Source organism: Nycticebus coucang, chromosome 16 (assembly GCF_027406575.1).
Source record: "Nycticebus coucang isolate mNycCou1 chromosome 16, mNycCou1.pri, whole genome shotgun sequence".
NCBI classification, from domain to species: Eukaryota; Metazoa; Chordata; class Mammalia; order Primates; family Lorisidae; genus Nycticebus; species Nycticebus coucang.
In genome coordinates, this window is record NC_069795.1 from 89,872,856 (window position 1) to 89,889,823 (window position 16,968).

At 50.3% G+C, this 16,968-nt stretch overlaps 1 protein-coding gene across 5 annotated transcripts; it reads right to left on the reverse strand.

Moving 5' to 3' along the window:
* Positions 1–1,479: 1,479 nt before the first annotated feature.
* On the reverse strand, positions 1,480–16,137 carry ECE2 (endothelin converting enzyme 2). 5 transcript variants are annotated; one of them, XM_053564307.1, is made up of 19 exons: positions 15,847–16,137; positions 15,356–15,580; positions 15,022–15,157; positions 14,594–14,809; positions 13,733–13,857; positions 13,498–13,644; positions 13,273–13,338; positions 11,116–11,304; positions 10,352–10,494; positions 9,859–9,973; positions 8,635–8,745; positions 6,874–6,972; positions 6,692–6,769; positions 5,719–5,822; positions 5,424–5,534; positions 5,249–5,316; positions 4,877–5,067; positions 4,668–4,763; positions 1,480–4,013 (listed from the first exon to the last, which is right to left on the reverse strand). In XM_053564307.1, exons 1-19 carry the CDS (start codon positions 15,883–15,885, stop codon positions 3,837–3,839), a joined length of 2,436 nt encoding a protein of 811 aa, XP_053420282.1. In that variant the 5' UTR covers positions 15,886–16,137; the 3' UTR covers positions 1,480–3,836. The 5 variants fall into 5 exon arrangements, with proteins under 5 accessions (XP_053420282.1, XP_053420281.1, XP_053420283.1 ...); XM_053564306.1 differs by having other exon boundaries at positions 15,356–15,583; XM_053564308.1 differs by having other exon boundaries at positions 15,494–15,583; positions 15,847–16,136.
* Positions 16,138–16,968: the final 831 nt, after the last annotated feature.

Sequence of the window (16,968 nt, forward strand, 5' to 3'; positions counted from 1 at the left end):
ATCCACTGTGCAACACCCAAACTTTGCAAGTCATTTATTAAAATCTCTTTTGGGTTCTGGAGTTTCCTAAGCCCACAGATTCACTTCTTAAAAAGTTAAAGCTGGCCCTGTAGTCCCAGCTACTCGGGAGGCTGAGGCAAGAGAATCGCTTAAGCCCAGGAGTTGGAGGTTGCTGTGAGCTGGGTGAGGCCACGGCACTCTACCGAGGGCCATAAAGTGAGACTCTGTCTCTACAAAAAAAAAAAAGTTAAAGCTGGCTAGGTGGGCAGGTGAACTCCTTGAACTCAGGAGTTTGAGAACAGCCTGAGCAAGAGTGAGACCCCATCTCTACTAAAAATAGAAAAAGCCAGCTAGGCATGGTGGTGCACACCCGTAGTCCTAGCTCCTTGTGAAGCTAAAGCAAGAGAATTGCTTGAGCCCAAGACTTTGAGGTTGCTGTGAGCTATGATGATGCTATAGCACTCTACCAAGGGCGACAAAGTGAGACTTTGTCTCAAAAAAAAAAAAAAGGCATTAAAGCTGAAGTGGTCCTGAGAGATGGTTTCATCCGATCCATTTATATTATAGACTGCTGAGGATACTGAGACTGAAGAGAGAAGAGATGAGCCATGCTTAGTGTCACACTGCTAGGGGGTGGCAGAGCTAGAGCCAGACCAGGTCTCCAGATATGATGGCCCTCCTCTTTCCAATACAATTTACTGTCCCATCCTGGAGACTCAGGCCATGCTTCGCCTCGGTCAAGGAGTTCCAGAAGACACTTTGCTCCTTTCTGAGTTGTCAGCTATTTCCTTCTCTTGGTGAGCAGCCAGCACTTTCAGGTAATATGATGAGGATCCACATACAGTTCTTTAGGGGTCAGTCTGGTGCCCTAAAGAGCTAGGGCAGGATATAAACTGTGGGACACATGCTAGTGCCATCACTCAGGGGCCAGGGACTCCAGCACCAATCATTGCCACAGCTTCACTCTTTCCCTTCCAAACTCGACAAACACACTCCCACTTGTACCTTGGGGAGCACTAAATACTTGAGATTGGACTCTTACTACTGTTTTGCTGTAGTCCCCATTTTATAAGTGAAGAAATAGGCTCACAGAGATCAGTGAACAGGCTCAAGCTCACACAGTTATCAGTTTTAATTTCAGTCCCAGTCTCCTTGGAGTGAAGTGGTTAGGGTTAGATCTATAAAATGAAGACTAGAGTACTCAGAAATTAGATTGCTGAGAGAGTCAAGTGAGCTCATGAAGCTGGCAGTGCCAGTAGAAAAGGAATGATAAATAGAAAGAAACCATCTTTTTTTTTTTTGTAGAGACAGAGTCTCACTTTATGGCCCTTGGTAGAGTGCCATGGCATCACACATCTCACAGCAACCTCCAACTCCTGGGCTTAAGCGATTCTCTTGCCTCAGCCTCCCGAGTAGCTGGGACTACAGGCGCCTGCCACAATGCCCGGCTATGAAAGAAACCATCTTATTCATCTTACTTTTCTTTCTTTTTTTTTTTTTTTCAGGCACAGTCTCACTCTGTTGCCCAAGCTATAGTGCTGTGGCATGATAGCTGACAGCAACCTCAAACTCTTGGGTTCAAGCAGTCCTTTGGCCTCAGCTTCCTAAGTAGTTGGGACTACAGGCATCCGCCACTACACCCAGCTAATTTTTCTATTTATTAGAGATGGGGTCTCACTCCTGCTCAGGCTGATCTTGAACTTCTGAGTTCAAGGGATCTTCCCTCCTTGGCCTGCCATAATACTAAGATTATAGGCATGACCTACCATATTCTGCCACTTTTCTTTCTTTCTTTCTTTTTTAAGGGATAGTATCTCCCTATATTGCCCAGGCTGGCCACAGACTCCTCTGCTTAAGCTATCCTCCCACCTCAGCCTCCTGAGTAGCTTGGGAGGCCACTACAGATGCACCTCCCTGCCCATCTTATTCATTTTTGTATCACCAGTGCCTGATACAAATATCATTGGCGATCTATACATATATATATATATATATTTTTTTTTTTTTTTGAGGCAGAGTCTCACTTTGTCACCCTCAGTAAAGTGCCATAGCTCACAGCAACCTCAAACTCTTGGACTTAAGCGATCCTCTTGCCTCAGCCTCCCAAGTAATTGCCACTGCAGGCACCCGCCACAGCGGCCAGCTATTTTTAGAGACAAGGTCTCACTCTGGCTCAGGCTGGTCTAGAACCCATGAGCTCAGGCAATCCACCCGCCTCGACCTCCCAGAGTTGCTAGGATTACAGGTGTGAGCCACCGCGCCTGGCTTGATCAATATATTTTTAAAAAAATAAGTCTGTGAAAAAGAAAAAAAAAAGTCTGTGAACGTAGAAAAGGATGAATGCATAAAGAAATGAGCCACGTAGCACAGGTGCCTGGGACATGAGAGGTTCCAGTAGCATTCAGTAAATATTACTTTTCTCTCCCTCACATTGGAGGGTAGAAGCCATATTTGTGGTCTCTGTGCCTGGTGTTTGGTAGGCCTTGATGAGTTAGTATAAGCAGAATGACTGACTCAGGAGCTCTGGGCCTTTCAGGCTAAGAGGAAATGTTTGTCTTTTCATTTACAAGCAGAGGCCTGTGTTCTGAGATCTAGGGAGTGATATACTACCTTGGGGGGGCCAGGGCTTCCCTCCACCACAGGGTAAGGGTTACCCATCTTCTAAGCCGACCGTGGCCTGGCGGTTACTTGGATTCAGTGTGAAACCCAGCTGCATGTACCAGCGGAGGGGAGCAGCAAATCCTTCCAGCTAGAGAATAGCTGGCTATAGAGCAATGGCCTCAGTGAGCAGAGGATGCACTCTGCCCTGTTAGACTCCACTTCACTCCTTTCCTCCACCTTGCCTTTTTTGTCTTTTCAAGGCTTTAAATCACAGTCCCCAATATCTGGCAAGTGAGAAAATGAGTGTCTAGTGCCTGGCATACAGTAATTACTCGATAAATACTGGTGGAACGGGTGAATGGATGAATGAAAACAGGACTGAAGGAAGAGACAGGCCAACTGATGCTTGTCTATTTATTGGTACAGAGTCCTAGAGGGCCAAGTCCACACCCTCCCCTACCCTCTTCCCTATAAAAATAAACTGTTCTTCCCCTCTCCCTGCTCTGTCTGTTTTCCTGTCTGGTCTAGGAACAATCAGTCACCCCTAAGACTTGTGCCTTAAGACACAGGAACCAACATCCCCTATGCCAGTGGTTCTCAACCTTCCTAATGCTGCAGCCCTTTAATACAGTTCCTGTGGGTCGCAACCCACAGGTTGAGACTGCCCTATGCATTCACACTTCCTCTCTCTCGGCCCAGGGAACCAGGGGGCAGCAGGGAAGCTTCCACAGGCCCTCAGGCTTCCCCTAGGAGCTGAGCACAGTGCCCCTGTCAGTGAGAGCTGGCTGCAGTATTGGGAACAAACAGCACAATGACAAGGAGTCGGAGAGTGAAGGTAGCCCCAAGAGTGGGGCTGAAGGAAACACTGAGCAAGGCTTGGGGAGAAGCAGGAGGCACAAACACCAGGGCCCGCAAGGTCAGAGGGGGCAGGCACAGCAATCCCATGACTGAGCTTGGAGGCAGAACTGGCACTCCAGCCCGGACCCCTTCCAGGGAGGGTGACATGGAAGAATGTCACAGTGAATGGTGGGACTCTGCTGGAGGCAGGGGCACCCCCAATGCAGAGGCACGATGTGGTAGTTGTGGAGGGACTGGTACTTATGTCACCTGTGGTGTAGAGAGACTGGAGCCAGCACAGCTTGGATTTGCTTTCTCCCAACTCCGGAGCAAACAGTTTTTCTGGGAGAACAGCCCCAGCCCCTGGCAACAGTCAGCCATTCCTCCCCAAGCCAGGTCTACCACACCTCACACAGCTGCCCTGGGTTCATGGGGGAGCCAACAGGGCAGCCGAAGTGCTGCAGGAAGTCACGGGAGTTGGAAAGAGTGCCCAGCACGCGGAAGCGGGCAGGGCTGTGGGGGTCGGTCACCAGCCCCTCATGAGAGCTCTCTGGTGTGCGAACTGAGCACCACACCTGCAGGCCAGGACAGACACAGGGATATATGGTGGGACTAGGCATAGACTTGGCTACAACAGAACCATCCAGGGCACCAAGCACCTCTGCTCCAGCACCTAGGTTTGGGAGGCCTCAGGGACACTGCAGAGGGCTTAGCCTGCATCTCAGCTCCAACCCCTCTGCTGACAGCACCTGGGGGGCAAACACATGCCTCCTTGCAGATTCCTTGAAGCCCTTCCAAAGCTGCCCTAGACATACACAGCTGAGGAAAAACCAGTCCCCAGACGCTGCCTGCTGTGGTGCAAAGCTGCCCAAGTTTTTGCTCTGCCTCTTACTTTACCCATGGGTGGCTCTGGAAAAGCCACTTTATGTCCCCAAGTTTTAGTGTCCTCCTCCATACTTCCCTCACAGGAATGTGGTGAGGACCAATGCCTGCTCCCTCTCCCCGTCAAGCACAGCAGCCATGCCTTTGGAGACCTCCCTCTCAGGCCTCCTCAGGCTGCTGTCATGGGCCCCAGCCAAGAGGCCTTGGCATTGGCACAGGCCTTCCGAGCCACCTCCCAGCTCCAGCTAAATATCCAGCCCCTTTCCTACGTGTCCCAGTCTTCTAATGACTACTTAAGTGAATGTGGAAAGAAGGGGCAGACCCCAGACCTCCCAGCAGGGCAATACCTGGGCAAATCCCACAAAGAAGAGCTGGTGGTTGGTGAGCCCCACAGCCGGCAGCCGCTGCTCCTCCCCGTGCTTTCTCAGCCATCCATTGTAAGCCTGGGGAGGAGCAGAGGGTGGCAAGTCCGCTAGAGGCTGCCCACTTCTACCCAACACCCTTCCACCCCAGACCAGTGGGCCTCAGCCACTGGAGGTCCTGCCAGGCCACTCACATTATAGGCAGCCTTAAGCCCTCCATTGTCAGCGATGTTCTCCCCCAGTGTCTGGCGGCCATTGAGTCTCTCCCCATTGACCTGGTACTGGTTGTACTGCTCCTCCATGCAGGCTGTGTGGTTCCGGAAGGCTGCTAGTGACTCATTCTGCCACCAAGGCCGCAGGTTCCCTTCCTTGTCATACTCTCGCCCTGAGGAGAACTCACCTTTGCACCCCACCAAGACTAGAGCTCTTCCTTTTGGGGGCAGGAGCAACCCTACCAGCCCTGGTCCACAGACTCCAGTACCCCTGGGGCCTGCCCCCAACTCCCTAAGGCTTCATGGGAGCCACTGGGAATTCCAGGATGGCGGAGACAACACCATAGACCCTACCTTGGTCATCAAAGGCATGTGTCAACTCGTGGCCCATTACCACACCAATGCCACCAAAATTCAGGGCCCTGGTAGGTGAGGAATACCGAGTGAGGACAAGGCAAGGAGACTTTGAATCCCAGATCGCCCACAGGCTCAGGCCCTGGCATGAAGCCCCCTCCTGCCTCTGACACACTTTGGGTGGTTGTGGGCATAGAAGGGGGCCTGCAGGATGCCAGCAGGGAAGACGATTTCATTCTTAGTTGGAAGGTAGTAGGCATTCACTGTCTGGGGGGTCATGCTCCACCTGGGGGAGGAAAAGGGAGAGGCTAGGTTCTGGCTCTCCTGATGTCCCTCCCAACCCAGCAGCCTGCAAGGGCCTTGTGCCTTGGGACTAGGATTAGTCTTGCCACCTCTTTCCCCCATTGCCAGGAAACATTCCCCCACCTCTCCTGCTGCCTGCCCCGAGTATCTGTGGCCCCCATGCTCACTGGTCTCGGCTAGGAGGCTTGCGGAGCTGGTCAGCCATCACCTTAGCAGAGAAGTTGTACAAATTCAACATGTTTTGGAAGAAAGAATCTTCAGAGACTTCGTACTATGGGAATGGCAAGAAGTAGAAAGCAAGCAAGAGACAACATTGGAGAAGATAACAGTCCCAGCTTAGCTACTAATTAGTACCTCTCCAAGCCTCAGTTTCCTCACCTGTAAAATGGGAGAAAAATATCCAGTAAATAATAGTTGTCAATATTTAAAAAGCAAGCACTTATGTTGCAGATGCTGTGCTTCTTACAACCCTCACAGGTTGCTGTGAGATTTTGAGTATGTGCATGTATATACTACCTTTTATGCTCAAAGTGACCCTATGAAGTAGGTACTAGTAGGACCCGCATTTTACAAATAAAGAAATGAAGTCATGGAGAAGTCTCTTTTTAAGTTTAACTTTTTTTTTTATGAGACAGAGTCTCACTCTGATGCCCTGGGTAGAGTGCCGTGGCGTCATAGCTCACAGCAACCTCAAATTCTTGGGCTCAAGCAATCCTCTTGCCTCAGCCTCCCAAGTAGCTGGGACTATAGGTGCCCACCACAATGCCTGTCTAGTTTTGCTATTTTTAGTAGAGACAGGGTCTCAATCTTGCTCAGGCCAGTCTCCAGCTACTGAACTCAAGCAATCCGCATGCCTCGACCTCCCAAAGTGCTACAGGTGTGAGCCACCTCGCCTAGCATGAAGTCTTGTCCAAAGTTACACAGTTAGGGGTAGAAAGAGGATTTGATCCTTGGTTATTAACACTGTTTTTCACTGCTGTCTGGCCTGTAGTCTAGCACAAAGTCAACACTTGAGCAATGTTGGTTGTTTTGTTTCCATCTGCCTCTGACAGGACCAGTGCTTAAGCCCCAATTATTGAGCACAGAGAACTGTGTCCCCCACATTGCTAAAGTTCAGTCCTGGTGAGCACAGGTACTCACCCCATCATAAACATCATCCAGCTCTTTGGGCTCCAGGATGAAGTCTGGGAAACCAATCATATCATAGATGGCATCTGCCTGTAGAAACCAGATTAAGTGTTTCCCTCCCCAGATTCCCAGAAACAAAACTCTGTGCTCCATCCCCACCTCAAGATGGCGCCCCAACGCTAGCCACGGCTCACTTTCTCCTTGGCTGCCTGGCGGGTCTTCTCATCCATCCAAACTAGCTGTCCCAGGGCCTCTTCAAAGGCAGTCCGAATCTCACTGATCATCCCCTCTGCCTGGGAGGCAAAAGGCACAAGTCAGCCTCTCTCTGCACTTCATGCCTTCCCGTTCCCCCATCCACCCTGGTGCCCTGATCCTGGAGGGACACAACAGTGCCATAAACATCTTTATAGATAATACTTTAAGCATATCCAGTATCATCTCCTGATATGTACCTAGTATTTCTTCTAGGTATACAGTCAACATTAACTCATTATACCCGTAGAAAAATTGGAAAATACAGAAAACTATAAAGGACCAAAGAAAGACCTTCATAAGCATTTGTTTATGAATATCTTTCTAGTTGTTTTTCTATATGTTCACACATATATGATAATAAATTTTATTTTTGTATTACTTATCTATTTTGTGGTTTGTTTTTAAGACAAGGTCTTACTCTGTTGTCTGGTCTAGAGTGCAGTGGCATCATCACAGCTCACTGCAAACTCAAACTCCTGGGCTCAAGTGGTCCTCCTGCCTCAGCAGCCCCAGTAGCTGGGACTACAGGCCTAGCTAATTTTTCTATTTTTTATAGAAAAAATGGTATAATTTTTGCTCAGGTTTGTCTCCAACTCCCAACCTCAAGTAATCTTCCCACCTCAGCCTCCCAAAGTACTAGGATTACAGGTGTGAATCATTGCTCCTGGCTGTGTGTGAATTTTATTTTATTTTATTTTATTTATTTTGAGACAGAGCCTCACGCCGTCTGGGTAGAGTGATGGCATCACAGCTCACAGCAACCTCCAACTCCTGGACTTAAGTGATTCTCTTGCCTCAGCCTCCCAAGTAGCTGGGACTACAGGTGCCCACCACAATGCCCAGCTATTTTTTCTGCTGTAGTTGTCGTTGTTTGGCAGGCCTGGGATGGATTCAAACCCACCACCTCTGGTGTATGTGGCTGGAGCCTTAGCCACTTGAGCTACCAGCGCCAAGCCTGAATTTTATTTTATTTTATTTTATTTATTTTGTTTATTTTATTTTATTTTTTTATTTTTTGGCTTTTTTAAAATTTTATTTCGTTGCTTATTTTTTATTTCTTTACTTTTTTTTGTTGTTGTTGTTGAGACAGGGTCCCACCCTATGCCCCTGAGCAGAGTGCAGTGGGCGTGGTAGCTCACCACAACCTCAGACTCGGGCTGCAGGCACCCGGCTGCCTCAGCCTCCGCCGCTGGGATTACAGGCGCTCGCCGCGGCGCCCAGCTGGGTTTTTCCATTTTTTTCATGAGTCGGGGTCTCACTGTCACTCAGGCGAGTCTCGAACTCCTGAGCTCAAGCGATTCTCCCTCCTCAGCCTCCCACAGTGCTGGGATTACAGGCGTGAGCCACTGCACCTGGCTGAATTTTATTTTATTAAAAAAAAAATTCTTTTTTTTTTTTGAGACAGAGTCTCTGTTGCTCTAGGCTAGAGTGCTGTGGTAGTTCACAGCAACCTCAAATTCTGAGATTCAAGTGATCCTCCTGCCTTAGCCTCCTGAGTAGCTGGAACAACTAGCTAATTTTTCTATGTTTAGTAGAGTTGGGGGGGGTCTTGCTCTTGCTCAGGCTGGTCTTGAACTCTTGAGCTCAAGGGATCTTCCTGCCTCAGCTTCTCAGTTATAGGTGTGAACCACCACACCTGGCCTGAGTAGTGAATTTTAAATAAAACAAGAGGTAATATTGGAAGAACCTTGAAGACTCACAATTTCCTTGCTTTGCCCGTCAAATGTGGCCTTCACAAAGAGGGAGCCCAAAGCGAAGCCAAGGGCATCATCTGTGTTGGAGATGCAGGTCTGCCATCTCGGCATGCAGGACTGTTGAAGGACAAAAAGTCAGGGCCCCCGAGATGGCCCTGTCCTCCAGTTCCAGGGCCTTTCTCTGCCTTTGCAGGTAACCCTTCCCACCTCTGGGCTACAGAGTCCTGGGTTTGGGATGTCATCTCTCCCTTGGGGAAATAAAAGGGCAGTATCTGGAATTGTGCCAAATCCAGCAGTGAAACCTCCTCAGGAACATACATGCTGCCCACTGTGTTCTCAGCACTCTCTTCTCACTTTTCTAAAAGACCCCATGTGGTCAGAAGTTTCGAGTTCTTTTGCTCAGACCCATATCTTAGTCTTACATCCAGTCCGTTTCCCGTGCCAGAAAACTGAGAGTCACTCAGCTTCCTCCATCTGGCCGGAGGAATTGTGGATTCCAATCCAAACTTTCTTAAGCAATCTATCACCAGTATCTACTAACTCTACTTCTTTTTTTCTTTTTTGAGACAAGGTCTCACTCTGTTGCCCAGACTAGTGTTGTGATCATGGCTCACAGCAGCCTCCAACTTCTGGGGTCAAGGGATCCTGTTGCCTCAGCCTGCTAGGTAATTAAAATTATAGGTGTATGCCACCACATCCAGCTAATAATTTTTCAGTTTTTTTGTAAAGAAAAGTCTCACTATGTTTCCCAGGCTGGTACCGAACTCCTGGCCTGAAGTGATCCTCCTTAGACTCCCAAAGTGCTCGGATTATAGGCAGGAGCCATTGCACCCAGCCTGAATGCATTTGTTTACCTGTCTACTCCCCCCACTTCATGGGGCACCATGAAACTAAGAATAGTATGTACTTATCCTCTCCATCCTCATCAACACAGCTGAGTGCCTATACATACCATGCACTGGGTAAGTGCTTACTTATATTAACTCAGTTAATCTTCCTGATGACCCTGCAAGTCATTCCTGTTTTATACAAGACCAGGAACTGGAGAATCAAAGAGGCTGGGTGACATACCTAAGACAGTTGGGATTGGAACTCACATTGGCTGATTCCAGGTTTTGTGCTCCACACTATGCTCCTGTGCACCATGGGGCAAATGGGGCCTGACACACTGAAGGTGAGCAACATCAGCTAGGCTGGATCAGAAGGTGGAAGCAGAGACAGGGAACCCACCTTCTTGGTGCCATATAGGGTTTCCAGCAGCTTCTCTTGTGCAGACTCAAAGCGTCGGTCCAGGCTGGAAGTTGTCTTCTGCACCAGGTTCCAGATCAGATAATTGTTCAGAACACTGGCATTCAGACCGAAAACTAAGGAATGGACAGGTAGGGTACCGCTCCCCCTACCCCTGCCCCTGGGAACATGCAGGCGGCAGAAATGCTGAGAGGTCTATGTGGAAGCTGTCCCAGAGTCCCTCTTTCATCCTGGGACCACGCACCTGCCTGTAGAGGTAAGGTTGGAGCAAGGTGCGGGAATAGAGATCATAAACGGGCATCATGAAACCCTAGCCTAGAAGAAAGGCATGCAGACATTCTGATTTGATATTTGGGAGGTCCTGGGCCTTATCAAATGGTCGCTCTATCTGGCGATGCCAGTCCACTCTGCGTATTTCCTGCCAGAGACCTCCGCAGAGCCCTCAGTCCCACCACCCACACCTTGGACTTCCCACCTTGGTTCTGTGTGATTGATGAGCTCTGACACCTGTTGCAAGTAATCCGTCCCATACACCACCACGGGCTCAGAGTCACCCAACTCCAACGGTGACAGCAAGAAAGACAGGAACTCAAGCCAGTCCATGAAGGGCGCCAGAGCCTGAGAGCAAAAAGATCTGAGGCCTCTGGGCCTGCTCACCTGACTTCAAGTAGACCTTTCTCCCACTGATACACTGGAGCCTGGAAGCCCTTCCCATTGCCATAGCAACAGCTACTGGCTACTTGGTGACTCCTTCCTCCAATAAACCCTTTCCAGGCCCAGGTACCCCTCAATATGGAAGCCCAACCACTTACTATACAAGAAAAACCACTATGTATTATATTCAACTGGGGTAGATATTCAAATATTTTCATAGCAGTTGACACCCCCCCATACCTAGCCTGTCCTCCAGAACCACCCTATCCCCAACTTGTCCATAATCCAACACCGAAAGCATTAACACTTGGCACAGCACAGGCCCTCCAGGAGTAACTTCCATTTCTATTCTGATTGTTTTGTGCATATCTTGTACAAGTTGTAGTAAATTTTTAAAACAGTCCCTCTATGCATTCCCAGATAATAAGAAACGATGGTGCAGTGAGACACCATTTTTCTTTCCAGGATAGCAGCAGTGCAGCATGGAATCTCAGAAAAGCAAGGAGATGAGGACTGGGTCGGCTGCCTGGGGAAGATGACATAAAGGGAAACTGGGCGGCCCCTCAAGTTCTCTGCCTGCCCCACCTGCAGCTCCGAGATGCTCATCTTGTGGTAGATCTTCTCCTCATCACGTCGCTGGTCCTGGGGCACTGTGATGTTGGCCAGTTGTATCTCCAGCTCCAACACCTGCTGCATCTGTTCCCGTGTGGAGGCTGGCCGTCCACCCAGCAACATGCCCAGCTCCTCCATGTAGTCCAGGTAGGCAGTAAGCACCTGTCAAAGCCCCAAAGAGTCCTCAGAGCCTAGCAAGACATACTGCTTGAGGCTGATGGGATCTGTCTCACCACCACTGCTGCTCACTGTCTCATCTCTTTGATCCTCCTTACAGAAGCCTTCCTGTTGTCCCAGCTGCATTTCTGAGAGAGCTTGCCACCATTTTGTCTGTATTGTTTATTTGTTTGTATACTTGTTATCACTTATTTCTCCAACAGGGAAGTACATGCCAGTAGAACACTGTTCCAAGTTTCAGCAGCTTATTCACCACTGTATCCCCAGGGCCTAGAACAGGGCCTAGCACAGAACAGCTGCTCTGTAAAGATTCCAGTGGATGGGCCTGCTCTGCCTTCTCATTTCCTAAAGCCCTTCCAGCTGTCCCAGCCTGCTAATGACCACATGCTTCCCTTGAACAGAAATGGGTCTGCAGGAGCCTCAAGTCCCTTCTATCTCTCATCCTGCCAGGCCTCAAACTTGCTGCTTTGTGTATGCCTCTCAGGTCTCCAATGGAGAGAAAAGCAGGGAAAGGAACTGTATCATGTATCATAAGTTAGTGACCACTTATGATACATGTATCAGGCTGTCTGTTAGAGGCTTTACATGCAATGTGTCTTCCCCAACTCACAGCAACTCCATAAAGTAGATATGAGTCCCATTTTACACATGAGGGAACAAGCCTGGCAAGGTGACCAGGCTTAACTCCTATCAACAACTAGCAGATGACAGAATGAGAAAGTGGCCCAGGGCTGTGGACAAACTCATGTGGCCTCACCCTGCTGGCACTTGGGCTCCAGGAGAGCAGGGGCTGTGTTTGCTTTATTCGTCACTGTAGTGTCAGGCTTTAGCACACTCTCTGGCACATATTAGGTGCTCAATAAATATTTGTTGAATAAAGGGATGAAAATCTGCAAACAGACCCTGAGCACTGCTTAGCATCAACTCCTAGTCATTCTCCAAGAAACCACTCCCCACTCTCAACCTGAAAACCCACCCTGGGCTCCCTTAATCACCAAAGGCCATCTCCTCTTCAACTTTACCGAGAATTTTTAGATTCCTTAGTATCTATTCTCTGTATCTCAAAATTTCTCCAGTATCAGAGGAAAAACTTGAGTATCAATCTCAGTCATCTCAGCTCCTAAGGGGGATTGCTTAGAGCTCAACCAGTGATCTCACCTTACCCACCTACCCATCTCTTTCCCTTCAGCTTAAGACTTAACTTTTGAGACTCTCCTGAATCCTGCTTTACTCCTAGTTTTTTTTTTTTTTTTTAATTTCTTTTTCTTTTTTTGAGAAAACAAAGAGTGTCTCACTCTGTGTCTCACTCTGTTGCCCTGGGCAGAGTGCTATGGCATCATAGGTCACAGTAGCCTCAAACTCTTGGGCTCAACAGATCTCCTTGCTTCAGCCTCTAGAGTAGCTAGGACTACAGGCGCCTGACACAATGCCTGGCTATACTAGTTTTTATCCTATTTTAACCTTTTGCACTGCAGCTTCCCATTTATCCTGGCACAGGAGGCTTCCTGGCCAACCTGACCAGTGACATGTTGACAGCCAAACCCAAGGCTTTCTCCCCACCCTTTCCAAACCCAAGGCTTTCTCCCTACCTCTTCAGGAGGGCTTTTCTGGCTACCTGAGTCTCTCCCGTATGCTAAGGACCCTCTTCTGAGCCTTGTTCTCATACATCTAGGTCCATGAACTCACAAACACCAAAAGCTTACTGTGACAATGGCTCTGAAACTTATTTCTCAGAATTCCCCTACTACATCTGACACATAGTAGGTGCCTATAAAATAAAATTTTCCTAGGAGAATAAGAGGGAAGAAGGAATGATGGAAGGGCAGTTAGCTCCTTAGGTGACAGGATAAGCTCACTGTTCCTGCTCTGACCCTGGGCAAAAAGAGAAGTCAATATGGATAAACTGGGTTGATCAGTAAGGGGCAGGGACTGGGTTCTGAGGATGCTCCTTACTTTCTCATTGGCAGTTCTGTTTAAGTAGTAATCTCGAGAGGGCAGAAAAAGCCCAGACTGGTCCACCTGCAATGGCAAGGAAAGGAGGTGAGCCCACCCTAGGAAGCCAATCTCCCCTCCTATGCAGGGGTTGGGGGCCAGCCCAGCCTGCTTATCACAGGAGACAGGCATCTAGGCTTAGCAAAGCATCTGTAAGTTCCTCTTCATTCTTCCCCAGCCCGGCACCTGGATAACATTGCTGTTGGAACTCTTAGAGTCAGCACTAATGTAGACGGTGAAGAATGGGGTGGCCCTGTAGGTCCCTGCTACTGCTTTCAGCACCTCCATGAAGTTGTCCTGGTCCCAGGGCCCTGTGATGTTCCAACCACCGATCTGAGTAGAGACCAAAAGTGGAAACTACAGTACAGGGCCCCACATCCTCTCCCACGGCTCTTCCAGCTTCCCCACGCAACAGTCCCACCTTGTTAATGAGGTCTCGCAGTGGCTGGGCACCCAGTTCCTCAATGCGCTCTACCTGTAGGCAAGACAGGTAGAAGCGCTGAGTCTTCTGCTCAGCTTCACTGCTGGAGTTGAAAGTGGCGTTTTCTGTGGGGTAGAACACAAGGTCCAGGTGGTAATCAGACTACCTGCTGAGTGGGCATGCCTGGACCTCACTCAGTTCCTCTCCTTGCTTTATTTATTTATTTATTTATTACTATTATTTTAGGAACCTGGTCTTGCTCTGCTGCCTAGACTGATGTATAGTGGCATGATCACAGCTTGCCGTAGCCTTGAATTCCTGAGCTCAATCAATCCTCTTGCCTCAATGCCCCAAATAACTAGGACTACAGGTGCATGCCAACATGCCCTGCTAATTTTTTAAAATTACTTTTTGTAGAGACAGGGTCTCACTATATTGCTCTGGCTGGTCTCAAATGCCTGCCTCAGCCTCCCAAAGTGCTGAGATAACAGACATGAGCCACCATGCCCAACCTCTCCTTGCCTTGTGAATGAGCAGACCTCCTAAAGTAGACCCAGAAAGACTGCCTACAATAGCAAGTCATGCTTCCTTTCCCCTGTCCATGGAGACCCTCAAAGAAATCGAACCCCTATAGGCTCCCTGGTGCCAACCACACCTGAACAATGCTTGAAACAGTGCAGAGAGGCAGCCCTCCAGTATAATCAGAGATCTGCTCCCCTCAAATCCATCTCCTCCTCAACAGCCCCCTGCTGTCTGCATCCTCTCTCTCAGGAGTGTTTATAGAATCATCCATTTCTACATTGACTGAATACTTACTAGATGCCAGGCCCTAGGCTCAAGGCCTCCCTGACAGCTACTCACCAAGCAGGTGCTTCAGTATGGCCTGGTTCTGGTCCCAGAGATTGTTAAAGGTGTTCCAGCGAGAACGTCCATCCGGGAGGGGATTCCTCCTAATCCAGCCTCCACAGGAGAACTGGTAAAAGTCCTCACAGGGGCTCACCCCTCGGTCCAGGGACTCCAGGATTTTTCCAGCCACTCGAACACAGACCTCCGTGAGGCAGGTGCTGTGGGATGGGTCTGTGGCAGGAGACATGGCCAGAGGGTAGGAGACTGTCAGCCAATGTGGAGCAGGCAAACTCATTGGAAGGGCAATGACAACAGGACAGTGGGAACAGACAGAAAAACTAGACGTGGGGAAGGCTGGCCACAGGCAGAGGAAATCTTAGAGGCCCTTCAGCCTCCAGAGTCCCAGAGCTATGAGGGCTGATGACAAGTGTGGCCCCACTTACCTCTGCGGTACTGGATCCCCAGGGCCACAAAGCAGCCCAGAAGTAGTGCGGCTAGCAGTAGCGAGACACCTGCCAAGACCAGCTCCAACTGTGTGTGTGAGCGTGAGAGTTGTCTTGTCCCCTTCTGGAATCCTACCTGGGGAACACAGGGGGACAGAAAGCGATTGAGCTGCAGGGCAGGGATCCAAGATCACCACCAGGAGATGAAGGCACAGGCAATTTCCAGAGACACGGAGCAACTAGTGGAGTTAACTTTGGGTCTAGGGGCAACCAGGCAGGACGAGTGCAGCCCTGGGCCTGTTTTGTGCAATGTCATGGCTTAGAATCGCCTCACCAAAGTCCTAGCGCAGAAGCCAGAGACGGAGCGGAGGTGGGGGCAGGCAAGCCTCCAGAACAGCCCAGAGCTCCTGGGGATGCCAGGCTTCAGGCCAGGGTGGGGGCCTGGTGAGAAAGGGGGAACCCCTTTGCCCACCTCCACGGCGTCCGGGGAGGCCCCGCCCTCTACGGGGGTCTCGGGTGCGTCTTCATCCCTCAGCGTGGCCTGTTTGTACTCCATCATCTGCTGGACAGTCGTGTGCCAATGGCGGTCAGGCAGAGAGGGCTATTTGCCCACGCTCCTGCCCCGCGCTCTTGCCCCGCAGGCCCCCTCCCTCCTGCCCGGATCTCAGCCTGGGGTCCCTCTGTCACCGTCCCAGCAACCCCGGCCAGGGTACGCAGCCCGATCTCCTCCAGCCGGATGCCGCCTGCCCCATTCGTGGCCGAGCCCTCCGCCTCGTCCCCTCTCCACCCGGGTCCTCTCCCCTGTAGCCCCGGACCCCTACTCACGTTGCCGCGGCTGCTCAGCTCCTGCAGCGCGACGTTCATGGTGAAGTAGGGCCAGACGGCACCTTAGGACTCCCGGCCGTTGGCCTGCACCCTGGCCTCGGCCCCGGTCCCCCCGCCAGCCCCACCACAGCCCGCCATCACAGCCGCTGCGCGCCCCTCGCTCGGCGACTGCAGCCCCAGCCTGCCCGAGTCCCCCTCCCTCCGGGCGTGGCGCCCGGGGTGGGTGGGGGGGCAGGGGAGAGGGAGGAGCCGCCCGGGCCCTGCGCCAGTGCCAGCTGCCCTCCTGCAACGCCAGAGGACCCCCCCCACACACACACACACTGCTCCTGGCCAGCTCCCCATCTGAGCACCCTGGTGCAAGCCACCAATAGTTTATTTTCCTTTGACCAAGGAAGGCCAAATTCTCCAAATTTCAGGCCCTCCTCACTCCCTTTAAACACTAGAGAAATATGTCCCCACTCCCCCAGGAACAGCTTCCCCGAGCAGTCAGCACGACCCATGTACGTGTATAGAGCACACAAGCAGTTGCAGGCTGGTGGGATGTCCCTAGGATATCTACACAGAAAGCCCACAGACCCCAAGTACACAAGCAGCCATCTAGCCCAACACGCAGACCAGACGCACACAAGGACGCTCACAGAACGTGTACACTTTGCTACTCAACACACGGTGTATACATATGCAAGGAACCCAGAGCCAACACACCAAGTACACCGTGATTGCACACGCACACGCACACATGCACACAGTGCAGGGGGCAGCATACCCTGCACAAAATGAGCAGTCCACACTGACTCCACTCTTACGTGTTGCTTCGAGACCGAATTTTTACTCTTCAAGATAATTGCTGTCATCAGATCATCTCATAAAGGGAGGGTTACAGATGGTGACAAATTGGCAGGGAAAAAAACAGCCATGCACAGATATTTAAAGAAAAGACGTGCTAACACTTCTAACTTGGGGAAAGCAAACCATTTTATTTGGGAGATTTACAAGGCAAAAAAGAAAAAGAAAAAAACCAAGCAATATTGAACTGAGCGGCAATAGTGTGGCATCCATGCATCTGCCATCTGCCTTCCATATTGTCATTCCTTAATCAGGCCTGGTGTTGTTGCAGTCTGC